This window comes from Echinops telfairi, unplaced genomic scaffold, assembly GCF_000313985.2.
Source record: "Echinops telfairi isolate 266 unplaced genomic scaffold, ASM31398v2 ScPeMD7_8;HRSCAF=38, whole genome shotgun sequence".
NCBI classification, from domain to species: Eukaryota; Metazoa; Chordata; class Mammalia; order Afrosoricida; family Tenrecidae; genus Echinops; species Echinops telfairi.
In genome coordinates, this window is record NW_022103905.1 from 17,080,584 (window position 1) to 17,096,963 (window position 16,380).

The 16,380-nt window shown below is 42.1% G+C and overlaps 2 protein-coding genes across 2 annotated transcripts in view; both read right to left on the bottom strand.

The window, feature by feature from the left end:
* Positions 1-2,524: 2,524 nt before the first annotated feature.
* LOC101644798 (thioredoxin-like) lies at positions 2,525-2,930 on the bottom strand. The gene has a single exon (XM_045286539.1). It carries the CDS (start codon positions 2,871-2,873, stop codon positions 2,556-2,558), a length of 318 nt encoding a protein of 105 aa, XP_045142474.1. The 5' UTR covers positions 2,874-2,930; the 3' UTR covers positions 2,525-2,555.
* Positions 2,931-12,252: 9,322 nt separating this feature from the next.
* The window catches only part of SLTM (SAFB like transcription modulator), a 42,027-nt gene continuing 37,899 nt past the window's right edge, over positions 12,253-16,380 (bottom strand). The window contains exons 19-21 of the mRNA XM_004709453.4: positions 16,206-16,350; positions 14,222-14,379; positions 12,253-13,324 (exon numbers count right to left, since the gene is read on the bottom strand). Coding sequence (XP_004709510.2) covers positions 13,216-13,324; positions 14,222-14,379; positions 16,206-16,350 — 412 coding nt within the window. The 3' untranslated portion in view covers positions 12,253-13,215. The remainder of the gene's footprint in view (positions 13,325-14,221; positions 14,380-16,205; positions 16,351-16,380) is intronic.

Below are 16,380 nucleotides of genomic sequence, written 5' to 3' on the forward strand. Positions count from 1 at the left end.
CCTGTGGGCTTGGGCAGCACTGGGTTGGGATGTTTTCTTGATGTGCACTTACCCTTTATATAAAACTCTCTCTTATACATATGAGTTTCTGTGGATCTGTTTCTCTAAAGTACCCAGACTTTTGTCGTAGGCCGATTCTCTCAAGAAGGAAAACCAGTGATAGGTAGTTTTAGAGGTTTATACCAAAGAAATGGTTTGCATAGTGGTAGAGACCAGCAAGTTCCAAGTCTGAGGATGAGATGTCAGGCTAGAAATGTCTCTGGACTCACATAGCAGCAAGGTCTGATGATCCCCAAGATCAGCTGGTCAGATGGCGGGTTTCTGGCAGCAGAGGTGAACACTCAAAGCCGGCAAGCTACTGAGGACTCCTAAAACTGGCAGAAAACATGACCACTGAATCCATCCAAAGTACCAGAGGCTGAAAGATGAACCAGATGGTTGTGGGATCCAGACACAGCAAGAAGCAAATAAGCTTTCCCAGAGTATCCCCTTATATTAGAAGCAGATGAAACCCAGGAAGAAACTTCCTTGAAGCCGACTGGATCATGCCTGGCTCTGCTCTGAGTAAAGATGTTGGATACCCACCCTAATCTGAAAACTGATTGGCTGCTCATGTGGTTGTTCAGGGTCCTCTAGCTGGCGCTGACTCACAGCTACCCTATGTACAAGATAACAAAACACTGCCTGGTCCCTCGGTCATCCTCAGACTCGTTATGTGAGCCCATTTTGCAGCCACTGCGTCAGTCCATCTTCTTGAAGGCCTTTTGCTTTTTCACTGCCCTCCACTTTACCAAGCACGGTGTCCTTCTGCAGAAACTGATCTCTCCTGATGACGCATCCACAGTATGTCAGGTGAAGTCTCACCGCCCTTGCTTTTTGGAAGCATTCTGGCTGTACTTCTTCCAGAACAGATGTTTGCTCTTTTGACAGTCCATGGTACCTTCCATATTCTTCAACACCATAGTTCAAATGAATTGTTTCTTCTGATTTCCCGATTCAATATCCAATTTTCACAAACATATGAAGCAACTGAAAATACCATGGCTTGCTTCGGTCAGGCGCACCTTAGTGCTTAAAGTAACATCCTTGCTTTTCAACGCTTGAAAGAGGTCTCGTGCATCACATTTACCTAATGCAGTGCATTGCTTGATTTCTTTCTTTTTTCCCCCCCAGGCTTCCTACTTTTATTTATTTTTTAACATGTTCCATTCTACAGAGCATAAATATTACATGTTTCTAAAATAAACTTAAAATGTCAATACATTAAATACAAAGCACAATTCAAATAAAACAATTAATTTGGTCTCATGAGTACATTTATGAAACACAATAAAAAAATATTAACAGCTTCAAATAAGTGAGCATCCCTAGGCAGAGGCTTGCCCAATAAGTGATATTTTAAACAGCAGAAGAAAAAAACCACAGGAAATGCTAGTGTTATTCTTCCAGTAGTACTGCAGGAGATAAAGAGCAAAGTTTCAAATGCTAGCAGCGATATTAAATTACTTTGTCATCTGGAACTCTCACCTGGGATTCCTGCTCAGCATCCTTCTGCAGCAGCAGCCTGGACATGACGGAGGAAAAGGGGGGAACCTGAGGCCGCGGCACCCAGAGGCGAAACTGAGCACCAGCCGCACTGTTTGATTTCTTGACTGCTGCTTCCATGAGTATTGATTTTGGATCCAAGCAAGACAACACCCTTGACAATGTCAACCTCATATCCATTTATTCTGGTGTTACCTTCTGCTCCAGTGGTGAGGATTTCTGATTTCTTTACATTGAGCCGTAGTCCATACTGAAGGCTGCAAGCCTTGATCTTCATCCGCAAGTGCTTCGAGCCCTTCTCCCTTTCAGTAAGCAAGGTGTGTCATCTGCATATCACAGGTTGTGATATGATAAACCTTCCTCCTATCCTGCTGCCACGTCCTTCTTCCTAGACTCCAGCTTCTCTGATGATCTGCTCGGCATGCAGATGGTGTCAGTATGGTGAGAGACTACTTTGGTAAGTTTTTTGGTAAGAATTTTTTTTGAAATTTTTTTTAGAATTAATATTTTATTGTCATTTATAATCAGATGGTAGCTGGGTATATAGTCTTCATACTTGATTCTTCTTTCTTTTTTATTTTTTAAAACATTTTATTAGGGGCTCATACAACTGTTATCGCAATCCATACACACATCAATTGTGTAAAGCGCATTTGTACATCATTCTCAAATCATTTTCTCTCCACTTAAAACCCCCGACATTAGGTCCTCATTTTCCCCTTCCCTCCCCGCTCCCCCCTCCCTCATGAGCCCTTGATAGTTTATAAATTGGTATTTTGTCATATCTTGCTTGCCCTGTCCGATGTCTCCCTTCACCCACTTTTCGGTTGTCTGTCCCCCAGGGAGGAGGTCACATATAGTTCCTTGTAATCGGTTCCCTCTTTCCTACCCATTCTCCCTTTACCCTCCCAGTATCACCACTCACACCACTGGTCCTGTAGGGCTCATCCGCCCTGGATTCCCTAAAGGTTTACACAGCTGATGGCTGGTTACATTTTCAGGAAGCATAATTAACTTAACTCGTTAATGGTAGCTTCAAGTTTTTCCTTATTAGCGCCAGAAAATTCACCCACCTTTTGTCCCTTTTTATAAAACTGAAACGCTGGCATGCATTTGACTTCACGCTCTGAAGCAACATCCTGGCAGTCGTCCACATCAACTTCAAGGAAGATCGCATTGCCATACTTTTCACAGAGGGAATGATGGAAAGGCTTGATCATTTTGCAGGGCCCACACCATGTGGCTGAGAAGTCAACCACTACAAGCTTCTCTCCAGCACTCTTCAGGGCTGCCTGAAAATCTTCCTTGCAATCGATCTGCTTCACCATATTGACCGTTGGGCTGGGACGAGCGACCGGGGTCACAAGAGGAACGGAACAGGGCACCGGACCCAGCTTTGACCTTTTGGTAAGAATTAATACCAAACTAGTCTCAAGGAATCAGATTGAAAAAGTCTCAAAAGTCCAATTCTTGCAAGACAGCAGTCTGCTCCAGCTCTCCCCACTGCGCTCAACCTCGTTGCTGCGTCTTTCAAATTGCTGCAGCGTCCCACAGAACTGTTTGAGGAGATATCTCACAGGGTGATAGTACCAAAGGTCAGGCAGGGGTGAGCCAGATGCAGGCTCCAGAGGACACACTCCACTCCAGGCTCTTGCCAGGGATGAGATCACACCCCTTGCTTCTGGGAGGGCTCATTTTACACTCAGCAGGATGGCAGTGCAGGGAATCTTGTTCACAGTGACTCACAGGAGAATCCTATCAGTATCCTGTCCCACCTCATGATCTATCAAACCCATATACAGAAAGGTGGTTTGGTGGGAGTTACAAGGTAATCAGATTTTATCCAAATATAATAATCTAATCACTCATGAACTGTATTTCACTTATGCATATATGACCCAGGGCCTCTAGTAAGATATTTCCAATAGGCATTGACCTTCTACTAATCTTAATCAGCCAAATTTTCTCCCGGACCTTTCCAAAACAGTTTTTCCCTCCACTAATTCATAGTATATAATTTCTTACATCCATTATAAGTAATATTTATCAGAATAATAAACAAAGAATGCAGTCTGATTCATACCTTCTACTAAGGTCAGATTTTAATTTTGTCTTATTCCTGTTAAGGTTAAGCCCTTCAAAACGGGACTATAGCCACAAACGCATGAAATATAGAATTATAATCACATAAGGGATTACGGCTGTAAGGGACATATTAATTGACTATAACTCAAATACAACCATGAAGCACACCTTTCCTGATTGTAAATCAGTGTTCTCTTGTCGCAGTTGCCTTCTGATCCATGTACAGGTTCTTCACGAGCACATTGAAGTGTCCCAGAATTCCTATTCTTCTCAAGTCTGTCCAGTTTGTTAAGATCCACACCGTTGCCTGCCTTTGCATAATGAAACACAGTGGTAATCTCTCCTTTCAGCCAAGATCCATCTGACATCAGCAGTGCACATCCTCTTCTGAATCTGACCTGTTTCTCACAGCTGTCAATGTGCCCCTGTATCCATTCTTTGATGATCGTCATCAAAATTTTATTTGCATGTGACATAAATTATATTCTTCTGTAATTGGCTGCTCAGAGCAGATCCTAGTATGGAGGTGAGCACATTGTGTTAGATCACATTGTGATGGATTACTTACTTCCTAAACTGCTGAGAACCCTGCCCAGTCAAGTTGACACAACGCCTTAATTAGGAGAAAATTACATTTTGATCCCATTTATGAAACTTACATTGGAGAGACTTCTGGGAAGATGGTGCCCATGTAGAATCACCCACTCTGTGCCCCTGTTGTTAGATCAGAAAATCAAGAGACTGTGGCTGCTAGCTGGAGATCCGGAGCAGGCCAGGGGCACAGGCAGGCTGGAGACATGGAGCAGGCTGGGGATCCATGAGCAGAGCTCTTGTGTTCTCTTGGCTCTGGACACCGACCTAAGTGAGTTTCCTATGGCATCCTCAGCCGATGGCAGCAAGGTGGTCACACTGCCCACCTTTGCATCCCCTTCCAACCCCGAACATCAGAGTGGCAGCCCTGTAAAGGAAGAGAGGGGGCAGGAATGGGGGGAGGGGAAACTAATAGCACTGAGGACTACATAACCCCCTCAAGGGGAGTGAACAACAGAATTGTGTGTGAACGCATGTATTGGATGTTGTAAGATACGGGAGTGAATAAATAAAAATAAAACTCAAATTGTACACTATAACGGCTGCATGGTATTATTTGTAACATGTACTTCAGAAACTTTTTTGTCCAGAAACTATTTCTATATACTAGCAACAAACAATTGAAAATAGAAAAATTTTAATTCTATTTAAAGTAACATAAAAACAAAGGAGGGATACATTTAAGATAATCTACGTAAGACCCATGCACGAAGAATTACAACTTTACTTCAATTCTGTCATTCTACATGGTCATTTGAAAAAAACAAAAAAAAAACTAAAAAGAGTTTGTTGTGAGTTGATGTTTAGAGCAGATTAGTTCCCAAGAGGAGACCAATAATTGTATCTTAGATGACTCCTTGAAAGCTTTTAAGCCCATAGTTGCTACTCAGCAAAGTTGGATGCAGAACATTGTCTTTATGCCAATTGATGGCTCAAAACGTGATCCTCATTCCTCAAGCCCAGTGACTCAGTCCCCTCCATAGATTTGGTTCTAAGATAACTTTGCCCCTGTATGCTCTACTGCAAACCTGGATATATTTGCAACATATACAAGCACCTATGTAGAGATATACTTACTCTACATAGTCCTGTCCATGTTCTCGGACCACTTGACATTTTTGTGTTTAAATTTTAAAGTTGTTTAGACAGCATGTGAACTGCAAAGTTAACTCTATTTTTGCTCCGTAAATACAAAGTTAAGATCATGAGCAAAATCCTTAATTCTAATAATATCTTTAAAATGGAAATTCCCTTTGTATCTAATTGCTATTTTAAAACTTAAAAAAAAAAAGACTACTACTGAAAATCATTCTGAAATGTGAGAGAGGGAGCTTTCAGAAATACTCTCTGCTGTCAAATACACTCCACATGCCATTGGGCATTATCTCCCATAGGTGTTCCTGAGGATGGGATGTCTTCGAAGCTCTAAACTTACATAGACTTCTTGTGTTTGCGTTTTGATTCGACCATTTGCTGTCACTATGATTTGGGGCAAACAGTTCCATAATTTCCACATTTATGAAGTACCTACATTTGAACCATCCAGCTTTTGGAAATTAAATTAACATATATAATATAAATAAGTTAATACATAAATTTCCTAAACAATGCTTAGTATATAGTACCATTAAGTGCTCAATAAATACTGACTTCTGACATAATCATCATTATACTCATATTTAACATGCATGACACATACCTTATTGTGTGACAAGATTGTTTGCCCGTTTACCTTTCCTGTGTTTGGCTAAAATGATCATAAATTTTGAATTTTCAAGAAAAATTACATCTAGCAGGAACCATGAAGGTCATAAATCTGTGGATATAGCAACTGGGGCCCATAAATTCTAAATGGTGTACCTCAGGAAGTGGTATCAGAAACAGAATCCAGACTTTCTAATTCCTGATAGATTCTCTTAACCTTGCCATTAGGCTGGACCCCTTTATAGCTCTTTCTAAAGGTGACTCTGTAGTAGAAGGGTAACACAGGACTGCTGATCTAAATGATGCACAGTAAGAATACCGTTTTTGCAGCTCAGTCAGTAGTTCTCAAAGCTCCAGACCTGAATTTCTAAAGGAAATGCTGGGACCTCCCTCCCTCCTTCCTGCCCTTCCCCTGCAACAATTCAACTTTCCAAAAGAATTCCTATCAGTTAACCTGCCATAGAAGAAAAAAATGTCTCCATTAAAATGAGCGGTAGAAAAAAATTTTTAAGAGAAAAGAGGACCCTGCTAAAAGCAAAAACCTTGTGAGACCTGGAAAGGCAAGGCGGTCTGGTCACGTTCCAGCTCTCATGGGGTTCACGGGCCCAGTAGGATGTGTGGGTCCAGTAATGAGGAAAACGCTCCTGTCCATTAGGCGACTGGAGTAGCCGGCCTTACCTGCGCCGAGCTCCAGCTCTTCCATCGTGATTTTCAAGCTGGCTGTGCGTCTGAGATTTCTGAGGGAACTTTCGCTGGTGGTGGAGCTGCTTGGGCGCCATCCATTAATCCCTGGAGGTCAGCTCCTCACTTGACAACTACTGCTCTGCCCACCTAGTTAAGCATGATGTCCCCAACCAGCATCTATGTCAGTCCATTTGGCTCTCTACCCAGGGACCGTTCCACATGAAGCTTACTCTTTGGTCTTAAAATCAGACGGGTTTATTAAGACCGGAGAGATGACTAGAATTTGTCCAGTATTTCACATGTCCCTGAAATCCTTACACCAGCCCAATGATCATAAGCCAGATCAGTCACTGCACCCGTGGTGGTAACGGAGCCCTGGTGGGGTCGTGGGTATGCGTTGGGCTGCTAACCGAAAGGTGGCTAATGATGAGGCTTCTACTTAAGAATCTTTTATAAGGTGGCCGAGTTGGAATTGACTCAATATGTTGGTGTGGTTGTCTTTTTGAGTAAATGGCACAAATAGTCCTTGAGTCCTTTAACCCTCCACATTCCAAAAATCTATGCTCTTTAGACTGGATAACCTAAAAGGTGTCCCAGAATGCAGGCTTCCTGGTGGTGCACTGACAAACTTGTGGTAGAACAGTGTTGGGACACAGAAGGTGAAGCAGACCTGCCTTTCTTCCTTTTTAAAAACTGTTGTTCATTGGATGATCTATTACTTTTTGTAATCAACCCACATACTTTTTGTTTCATCTAATTGATTGCAAGCCAGACTACTTTTAAAGGCCAGAGCACTAGCAAGGAGACCAGGGGATGGTAGATCTCTTGAGGAACAAACTGAAAAGGTATTAAAGCTAATAAACAAAACTACCCCCAAACCAAACAACCCACTGCCACAGTCGATGGTGACTCACAGTGACCCTAATGATTAAGGTTCCCGAGGCTGTACATCTTCACGGGAGCAGATCTTTCTCCTGAGGAGCAGTTGGGGGTTTTGAACCACCAACTTTGTGATCGACAGCCTAATGCTTACCAGAGCTCCTTACAGATACTATTGATGTGATTTGAGGTAAATTACAATCCTGAGGACAGTTCCTTATAGTATAAAAATTCTTTGAAACATTCCATCTTGGGAGTGTTATTCTATCCTTGAGAATCACTGGCTCCTACTCGTCATGCTGTGTCTCTTCTCCATCTCCCCAAAGGTGGGTACAGTGAATAAATTAATGACTGTGATTTAGGGGGTAGGTGTGGGGGAAATCTATCTGTCAATGACTTTATTGTTTTAAGCCTTTGATCAGCTCAGTCAGTCCTTAATAAACCAGTGAAAACTTAACTATCAGGCTAGCTGACTTGATACTTAAGTGATCTTATCTGTTGGCAAAGCAAAGTATGGGGGTGGGGGGCAAGGAGGGCTTCAGAAAGTTTGTGGAAAAATGGAATGGAAAGATAATGAAAACTTTCCTGGGACTTTTGTGTGTTTTTTCATTTATATACAATTTCCAAATTCTTGTGAATTTTCTACATATCTCCACATACTAGCTACAATTACTTTTGTCCATCCTAAAAAGGAATGAAAAACAATTACACCTTTTACTATTCTTAGGGCACTAACTAGGATCCCTAGTACAATCTTTTTTTTTTTTTAAACCATTTTATTGGGGGCTTACAGCTCTTAGAACAATCGATACAGCCATTTGTTTAAGCACATTTGTATATATGTTGCCATCATCCTTTTCAAAACGTTTTCTTTGTACTTGAGTCCCTGATATCAGCTCCCCATTTTTGTCCACTCCTGGGACTTTCGGAAGCCCCCATCATATATTTGTATAGCGCATGGAGGTGGAACAAAGGTGCCTTTATGGTTCACACACGTTGCTATGAGCCTTAGACTTACTTGGACAGCTGTCCCTAAATTATCTCAATTCTTACTGGTGGGTAACTCTAGTTCACTTTCAAGACAAAGCTGCCATTGTGAGCAGACTGCTGCCGCTATCACCCTATAATGCTTGACCCTCCATGAGTATCCATCCAACAAATACTTTGAGTGGCTACTAAAGGCCAGAAGTGAACAAAACAGAGGAAACTCCCTGCTCTCTGGGAGTTTACATTTAAGGAGGACGAGACAGATGTCTGGTAGGGAGATGGAGGGGACTCATTTTTTAAGGATTAGGAATGGCCTCCCTGAGAAAATATTTAGTCAAGACCTGCAGGAAGTGAGACATGTAAGCACCAGGGGAGAGAGGGGGTTGCAAGTGGGAGTTGAGAGTGCTACATTATCAAAGAAGTCATAAAGCACAAGTTGAGATGGGCTGGTGTATCCAAGGCACAGAAGCGGCCATGGTGACGGGAACCAAGGGTGAAAAGACACGCGTAGTAGGAAATAAGAAAAAAGAAACCCCTTAGAGTTATTGGATTTATTCTAAGAGATGGAAGGAAGATGGACCCAGTCTTCTCAGAGAACAATGCTTTATTGCAATATCATTTCATTTAGAATATGTATGTAAGATGAACCGTATGGCTGGCTAGAATGGTTGTTATACTTGAGATAGAAAGCAACTTATCTTGTAGGAAGAACCGAAGGACTTCAGAAATCAAGTTGTTTCAAGTAAAAATAAGCACTTATTTGTTGACTGATACATATTAAGGGACATTCCAAAGAGAGGTTAATTTTATCAGTCTCAACGATTTGAAAATAGTGACTAAATGTTTGGCAAGGGGATTCACTAGTTTAGGGGAGGAACTAGGCATGTTAAGAGTTGAGGTGCCTGCAAGGAATGCTTTAAGAAGATTCATGCATCACATCAAGACTTGGATCAGATGAGACCCCTTGTGAAAAATACAAAAGTGGGCCATCTAGCTCAGAAGCAACAAAGCCCACATGGAAGAAGCACACCAGCCTGTGCGATCATGAGGTGTCAAAGGGATCAGGTATAAGGCATCATCAGAACCAAAAATCTTACCATAGTGAATGAGGGGGGCAGTGCGGAGTGGAGACCCAAAGCCCATTTGTAGGCCACTGGAGATCCCCTTGCAGAGGGGTCTCGGGGAGGAGACGAGCCAGACAGGGTGCGATGTAGCAATGATGAAACATACAACTTTCCTCTAATTCCTAAATGCCACCCCCCCCCACACAAACACACACAATCATGATCCAAATTCTACCTTGCAAGTCTGGCTAGAACAGAGGATGCACACCGGTACAGATAGGAACTGGAAACACAGGGAATCCAGGGCGGATGATCCCTTCAGGACCAGTGGTGTGAGTGGCAATACTGGGAGCGTAGAGTGGGTTGGATAGGGGGAACCGATTACAAGGATCTACATCTGACCTCCTCCATGGGGGACAGACAACAGAAAAGTGGGTGAAGGGACGTCGGACAGGGCAAGATATGACAAAACAAAAATTTATAAATTATCAAGGGTTCATGAGGGAGGGGGGAGCAGGGAGGGAGGGGGAAAAATGAGGACCTGATGCCAGGGGCTTAAGTGGAGAAGAAATGTTTTGAGAATAATGAGGGCAATGAATGTACAAATGCGCTTTACACAATTGATGTATGTATGGATTGTGATAAGAGTTGCATGAGCCCCTAATAAAATGATTAAAAAACAAAAACAATCAAACATAGATCAAAGGGGCAGCATTTGTCCAAAACCCAAACTCAGAAGGCAGGACGGGACAGGAATGAAAGACAAATGGAAATGGCAGAATATAATGAGGGCATGGAAAGAGTTCACTTACATCGCGGGGATTACAATCGATGTCTCATAATATGTCTAAATGGAAAAAAAAAAAATGTCTAAATGGTTGAATGGAAAACACATTTGCTCTGTAAACTTCCACCCAAACCACAATAAATGGTTTTTAAAAGGGAAAAAAAAAGGAAAATACAAAAGTAATTTGTTAAATGACAATCTAGCCTAGGATGTAGTAAGTGGAGGAAGTTTAAAATTTCTTATATTTTGAACTTAGAAATTTTCCATATGTAATTTCTAGGTATTTTTCTTTTATAACTATGGCATATGTACTTACTTTACTATCTCTCCCCCAAACTTACTAAGTCTGGCTCCTTATCTTTCTCCTGTCGTAATCTTCAACATTATGGTGAACCATGCCCACCAAGTGCCATGGGGAAGAGCAAGCTTTTGTCTCTGTCTCTTGGTTTTCAAGAACCATCCTCTCATTTTCACCATTGACCATGAGCCAGCAAGATCTCTGCTACCTGGTGCCCCTTGAGCCCTGAATGCTACTCTCAAGTTCAAGTCCAAAATTTCACTAGATACTTCATTAGGTTTTCTGCACTTGGAAAATCCCTAACATAGAAACCTGGGGGTGGGGGTTTATAAATTTAACCATTTTCATGAAAAACATTTTTTAAAAAGCCACCACATTGTCATCAATGCTACTGTGAGGTGGTTAAAAACTTTTTAAAAAAACTTTTTTAGGGTAAGTAGATACTCACTCACTGAAAATCATGTCCATGCTGACTCACGGTGACCTCCCTGTGGGTTTTCAAGACTGGAACAATTGGCGCTATTAGAGTCCAGTCTTTCTCCCACAGAGCTGCTGGTGGTTTCAAACTGCCGACCATGCAGATGGCAGGTGAACACTTAACCACACTGCACCACCTGGGGTCAAGGTAAAGAATACAGAAAGCGCAAATCAAAGAATTAATTTGTTAAGAGTGGGTTACTTCTTGGATCCCCATCTGAAAAATGGGCAGGATGGGAACTGTCTGAATGGTTGTTTGGGGGTTCTGAGAATTAGGTAAGGAAATGCATTTTTGAAAATGCACATTGCCAGAAACATAGGAAGTATTAGTAAAATGTTAACAATGGAATCATTCCTTGTAACAAATACATGCCGACTCTACAAATATGGACAAGACTAGAATTGGAATAAGGACCTAGTCTCTCTCTCTCTCTCTCTCTCTCTCACACACACACACACACACACACACACACACACAACCATGGCTAAAGCTAGAACCAGCCCATTGTGATATAGATTGATCCTTCTAATGTGCCATTTTTACCAAGTGTTGTGGACCCAGAGATGTAGTAGTAGATCCAAGAGCTGGGACGAGTGGACGGGCTATGAAATTCTGAGCAGTACAAAGTACTCCAGGGCCCGGGCTGCCAACAGTATTTGGGAATACAAGTCTCATCATGGACGGAGAATCCCTCGACCCTAGTGAGCTACAAGACTATCTTCAGAGGTTCCCCCTCACATCAAAGAGATGCCCTAGAACGATCCCCTATTATGCCCATCCTCTTGCTCTACATGAGCATGAACATGCAAGCTGTGGGATTGAACAGGAATCTAGATCACTTGAATGATTCATCACCACTGATTCTGATGATGGACATGAAGGAAATGATGTTCAAAATCTACTTTGAAGGGTTTTTCTCAGAAGTAAAGCCTTTTTTTAAAGCCTTAAGATTAACGGTGACTTCTTAATCATGATCGATCCAAGAATGTGCAGCCCAGCTGAAGAGGTGAAGAGTGAAAGTCAGATTCCAGGAAGCAAGCTAGAAAGGCTGCCTTTCTGCCTCAAAACGCGCTCCATTCCTTTGGGTTCAACTCCTCAAAGCGCCGCGCACTAAAACCTGAAACGCTAGAAAGAGAGAGACACACACAACTCCAAGAGTGGATTTTTATTCTCACAGACACAAGAATGCCTTCCCTCATACAAGTATTTACAAACCTCGAACCTGGGGTTTGTCTGTTTGTTTTCCACTTCTCAACACAGTTGTGAAGGGAAAAAAACATCAGTACCCACTCAATTCCCAGGAAGAGACTTTATCATTGAACAGAAGAGATGAGCAGAAAGTGCACTTACCTGCACAGCTCAGTCTAAGAACTGAGTGATGCGAACCTCAGGGCCGCGGCCTCATGATCGTTAACCTCTCTGGTTTCAGACCATGCACACCTGAACAAGTGTGTTGCTACACTAAGCTAAAAATTGGTTCTCATTTTACAATTAAAAAGGTTCTCCACACTTTAGCAACTATACAGAATATGAAGGTTTATTTCAAAAAAGAGTACATTTTTTTAACCAGGATACACAGATGCACTTAATGTATCAGTACCCTCTGCAAAAATAGGTTACGTAATACTCAGAAATGCAAGGAACAGTCTTATTCTCTAGAAATTAGACAGCAGACTTTTAAGCGCAGACAGCCTTCAAAACGGAGGCTGAAAATGCTTGGTGACAAGAGGGAACCCTAGAGCCTGACACCACAGCGCTCGTGCTGTAAATGAAATCACTACCACACAGATGCGAATTACTCTTTACATCCACACACCATCAAACAAGATGGTTTCAACACCAATCTTTGCAAATGTGCTTGGTGCTGAAAGAAAAAAAATCGAATGATACACAAAACTATTAAAAGTTACAACAGAACTACTTAAACATCTTCTCCAAAATTGAGAAAAGCAATCATGTTAAATTTCTTTTAAAGGGAGGGAAAAGGAAATAAAAAGAAAGTGAGTCTGACAGAACTCTCAAGCCAGTCAGAGGTCCTCTTCATGAAGGAGGCGAGGAGACGTCTACAGGAGATTCCAATAAATTATCTTGAAACCACGGCAGAGGCGGATCTTCAGAATCGTCGCGGAGGTCCGCTCTTAAATGGCTTAAACCCAGAGCCGCTTCCTCTTGGCATGGAATTGCCACTGATTGGTACAACTCTTTTAATTGGGGATGCGTTGCTATAAAAGGTAAAAAAAAAGTGTCAGCAAACAAAGAATAAATATTGCAAATACCTGTATGAGGTGGCTTCATAAAGTTCCTGGGAAAAATTCATTATTCCCGTCCCCAACCCCATTCTAAACTTTTTTGAAGCTCTTCTGTAGAATGGTTACCATTTACAAACATCATTCTTTGCACTTTACCTATACTAAATCATTTACTCTCAACAGTTCTGTAAGGTATGTGCTATGAGCAAGCAAACACACTTCCTCCATGTTAGCTGCCATCTAGTCAGCCCCCCTCATGGTGACCGAAGGACAGCAGGAGGGCTGCTGTGATCCACAAACATTTTCATTGGCTGACTTGCCGTCGTCGTCCATCACCAGGTACTTTCCCCTCATTCGTCGTAGTTGGGAAAACCCACACAAGAGCCTCACAGCAACACATTACCGACCAACGACTGGTGGCTGGTCACTGCCCTTGGCTGGAATTGAACCCCATTCTCCCATAGAGAAGTGGAGAATTCGACCACTCGTCACCACTGTCTCTCCACTCCATATTATTGATAAAAAACCCGAGATTCAGCAGCTAAGTAATTGCTCAAGGTCACCAAACTATTTTAATAGTGGAGCCCCTGCCTAAAAAAAGCTATTTAATAGTGCAGACACAGACAGGCTGGACCAGTGATACTCAAAGTGTGGTGCCCAGGCCAGTAATAGATATCAATCAAGTACTTTAAAATAAAGAACATTAGCTCCGGGTGATTTTGAGTTAGTATGGGAAAATATATATGTGTGTGCTCATTTTGTTGTGGAAAGTTGCAAATTTAACCCCTTCGAAACTGTAATGGCCTTTAAGGAGAGACTCAAGACTTGCTTGTGTGCTGGCACCACACTCTGAACTGAAGGGCTGTTTACCTCGCATGCTGGTTCATCATGCCTGATCCGGCCCGCCCATCAGCAATTCGCCGCGTTTCATATCCTGGCGCTTGAGAAGGTGGACCATGCCACACTTTCCTTGGTCCACTTGTATCCCGACCATGGCTTTCAACCACATGTCGTTGTTCAGGATAATGCTAAAGAGTGACAAATAAAAAGAAAGTAAAAACACCATCAATCTCCTACCAATTTACTTATGTTGATGCCTGAGAAAATTAAAATCTGAACAATGAATGCAATATACCCTATGAAAGAGCTCACATCTATCTTGTGAGTGAGTGAGAAGCTACTGAGGCTACAGGGTAAATGTATCAGGCTGTAACTCAGGATTGTAATGTTATGTCTATACTTTCTAGCACCCACATAACTTTTTGACCCTTAAGTATTTCAAACATCTCCACTGAGATTGAGAGCCTATCAAAGCCTTAAAGAAATCACAGTGGGGCATCTGATCACACAGAACAAGCGAAGACAACATAGGCATTATCTTCTTGTAAATAATAGCAATTAGCGCCACAAGAAGCCGCGCCCTAGTGGTGCAATGGTGAAGTGCTTGGCTGCGAACCCCAAAAGGTTGGTGGGCCACACCCACCCAGCAACTCCCTTGAAAGGCTCAGTGCTCTGCTGCCACGAAGATGAACCTGTTGCCATCCAGGACCCTGAAAAGACAAAACTGCCGTGGGAGGCTCTAAGGCAGCAAGTTTTCTGGAAATTGGGCAGTCCTATCTTTCTGCTGTAGAAACTCTGCTACCTTTCTGTCACTTGGAACTGCGGATCTTTCCATTATCAGCCAAATATTTACCCAGTGCTTCCCTCCTGCCTGTTAAGATCACAACCTCAAGCACTCTGTGGACCGGCTTTACTCTGACACATGGGGTATTGTCAAGTCAATAAGGACGACTGCAACTACAACAACGGTGCCCCTAGCTCTGGCAAGGTAGCAGCAGAAAGAAACAAAATACCGAACTAAGAATCCAAGGAAAGAGGAGTCAAGAGCTTTAATATTTGTGCAACAGGAAGTAAAACCAAAGATACTCCAGAGTACAGCTTAGCTACAATACTGGCAGAACAGTAACACAGAAAAAGCAAGGCTTTAATAGAGAAGATCCAGGGTCTTCGGGAAATCGTGAGACTTCTTAAAGTTTCACTCTAAACAAGGCTGACCATCTGAATCATACACGCACTGCTGAAAGTTCTTTTCAGAGGAAACAGCTCCATGCACTGATCTACAGAATATTTCTACTTCTTAGACAGTGAATCCTATAATGCCGTCAGGCCCAAATCTGTTTCAAACATGCTGAATGAAGTAGAGTATATTGGCAATAGCAAAAATGATAAGAGATTTAAGAATTTCTGGTCAAGTACGAAAAGAGTATATTCTATTTGTGTCACTGTCAACTTAAATGCCAGTTATTTAATCAATAACAGCTTTTAGATTAGGCGAAATCCTTTTTGTTCATTTGAGTTGCTTAAGAGGTACTTTCTGTGTCTACGTTCGTTGAATTATAAAATATTAATTACATGAGTTATAAAACAGTTACTATATGGAAGATTGCCTGTAGCTTTTGGGAAGATAGAGTTAGGAATAAGAAAAAGACAAAAAGTCTCATTTCAGTTCATTTGAAGGTAATAAATGAAGAGAAAGATGAGGGACACACAGCAGTACCAGGGATCCCTCACCCAGTTTGAAAGAAAGAAAACCCAAATCCATCCTTTGGCTCAACTACCAAATAAGACGAATCCCCAAATTTCTGTAGGCAGCTATCTTACTTCTTTGAACTATTGACATTCAAGTACTAGCAGTAAAGTGTGAGAAATAGTAGCATTTTTATTAAAAAATCCATTTCCCCAGTAATTCCAAGTAATCTAGACCATATACAATGATACACTACATTAAGACTCTTTCACAAGTCATCCACGTTTATTTCTAAAGCACCGACAACAAGAGTGCCTTGGGATTTACCTGTGCACCACTTCCTCTGTCTGCGATTACGCCTCTGTCTCCTTCGCGGCTACCATAGCCGGTGGCAGCACTGCGGTTCCCGGGAGGGGCGCCTCGCACGCTGTGTCCGGACACTTCTCTCCCAGATCGCTCTGGCCTTTCAACTCTGGTCAATAAAAGAGAAAGTATCTATGAA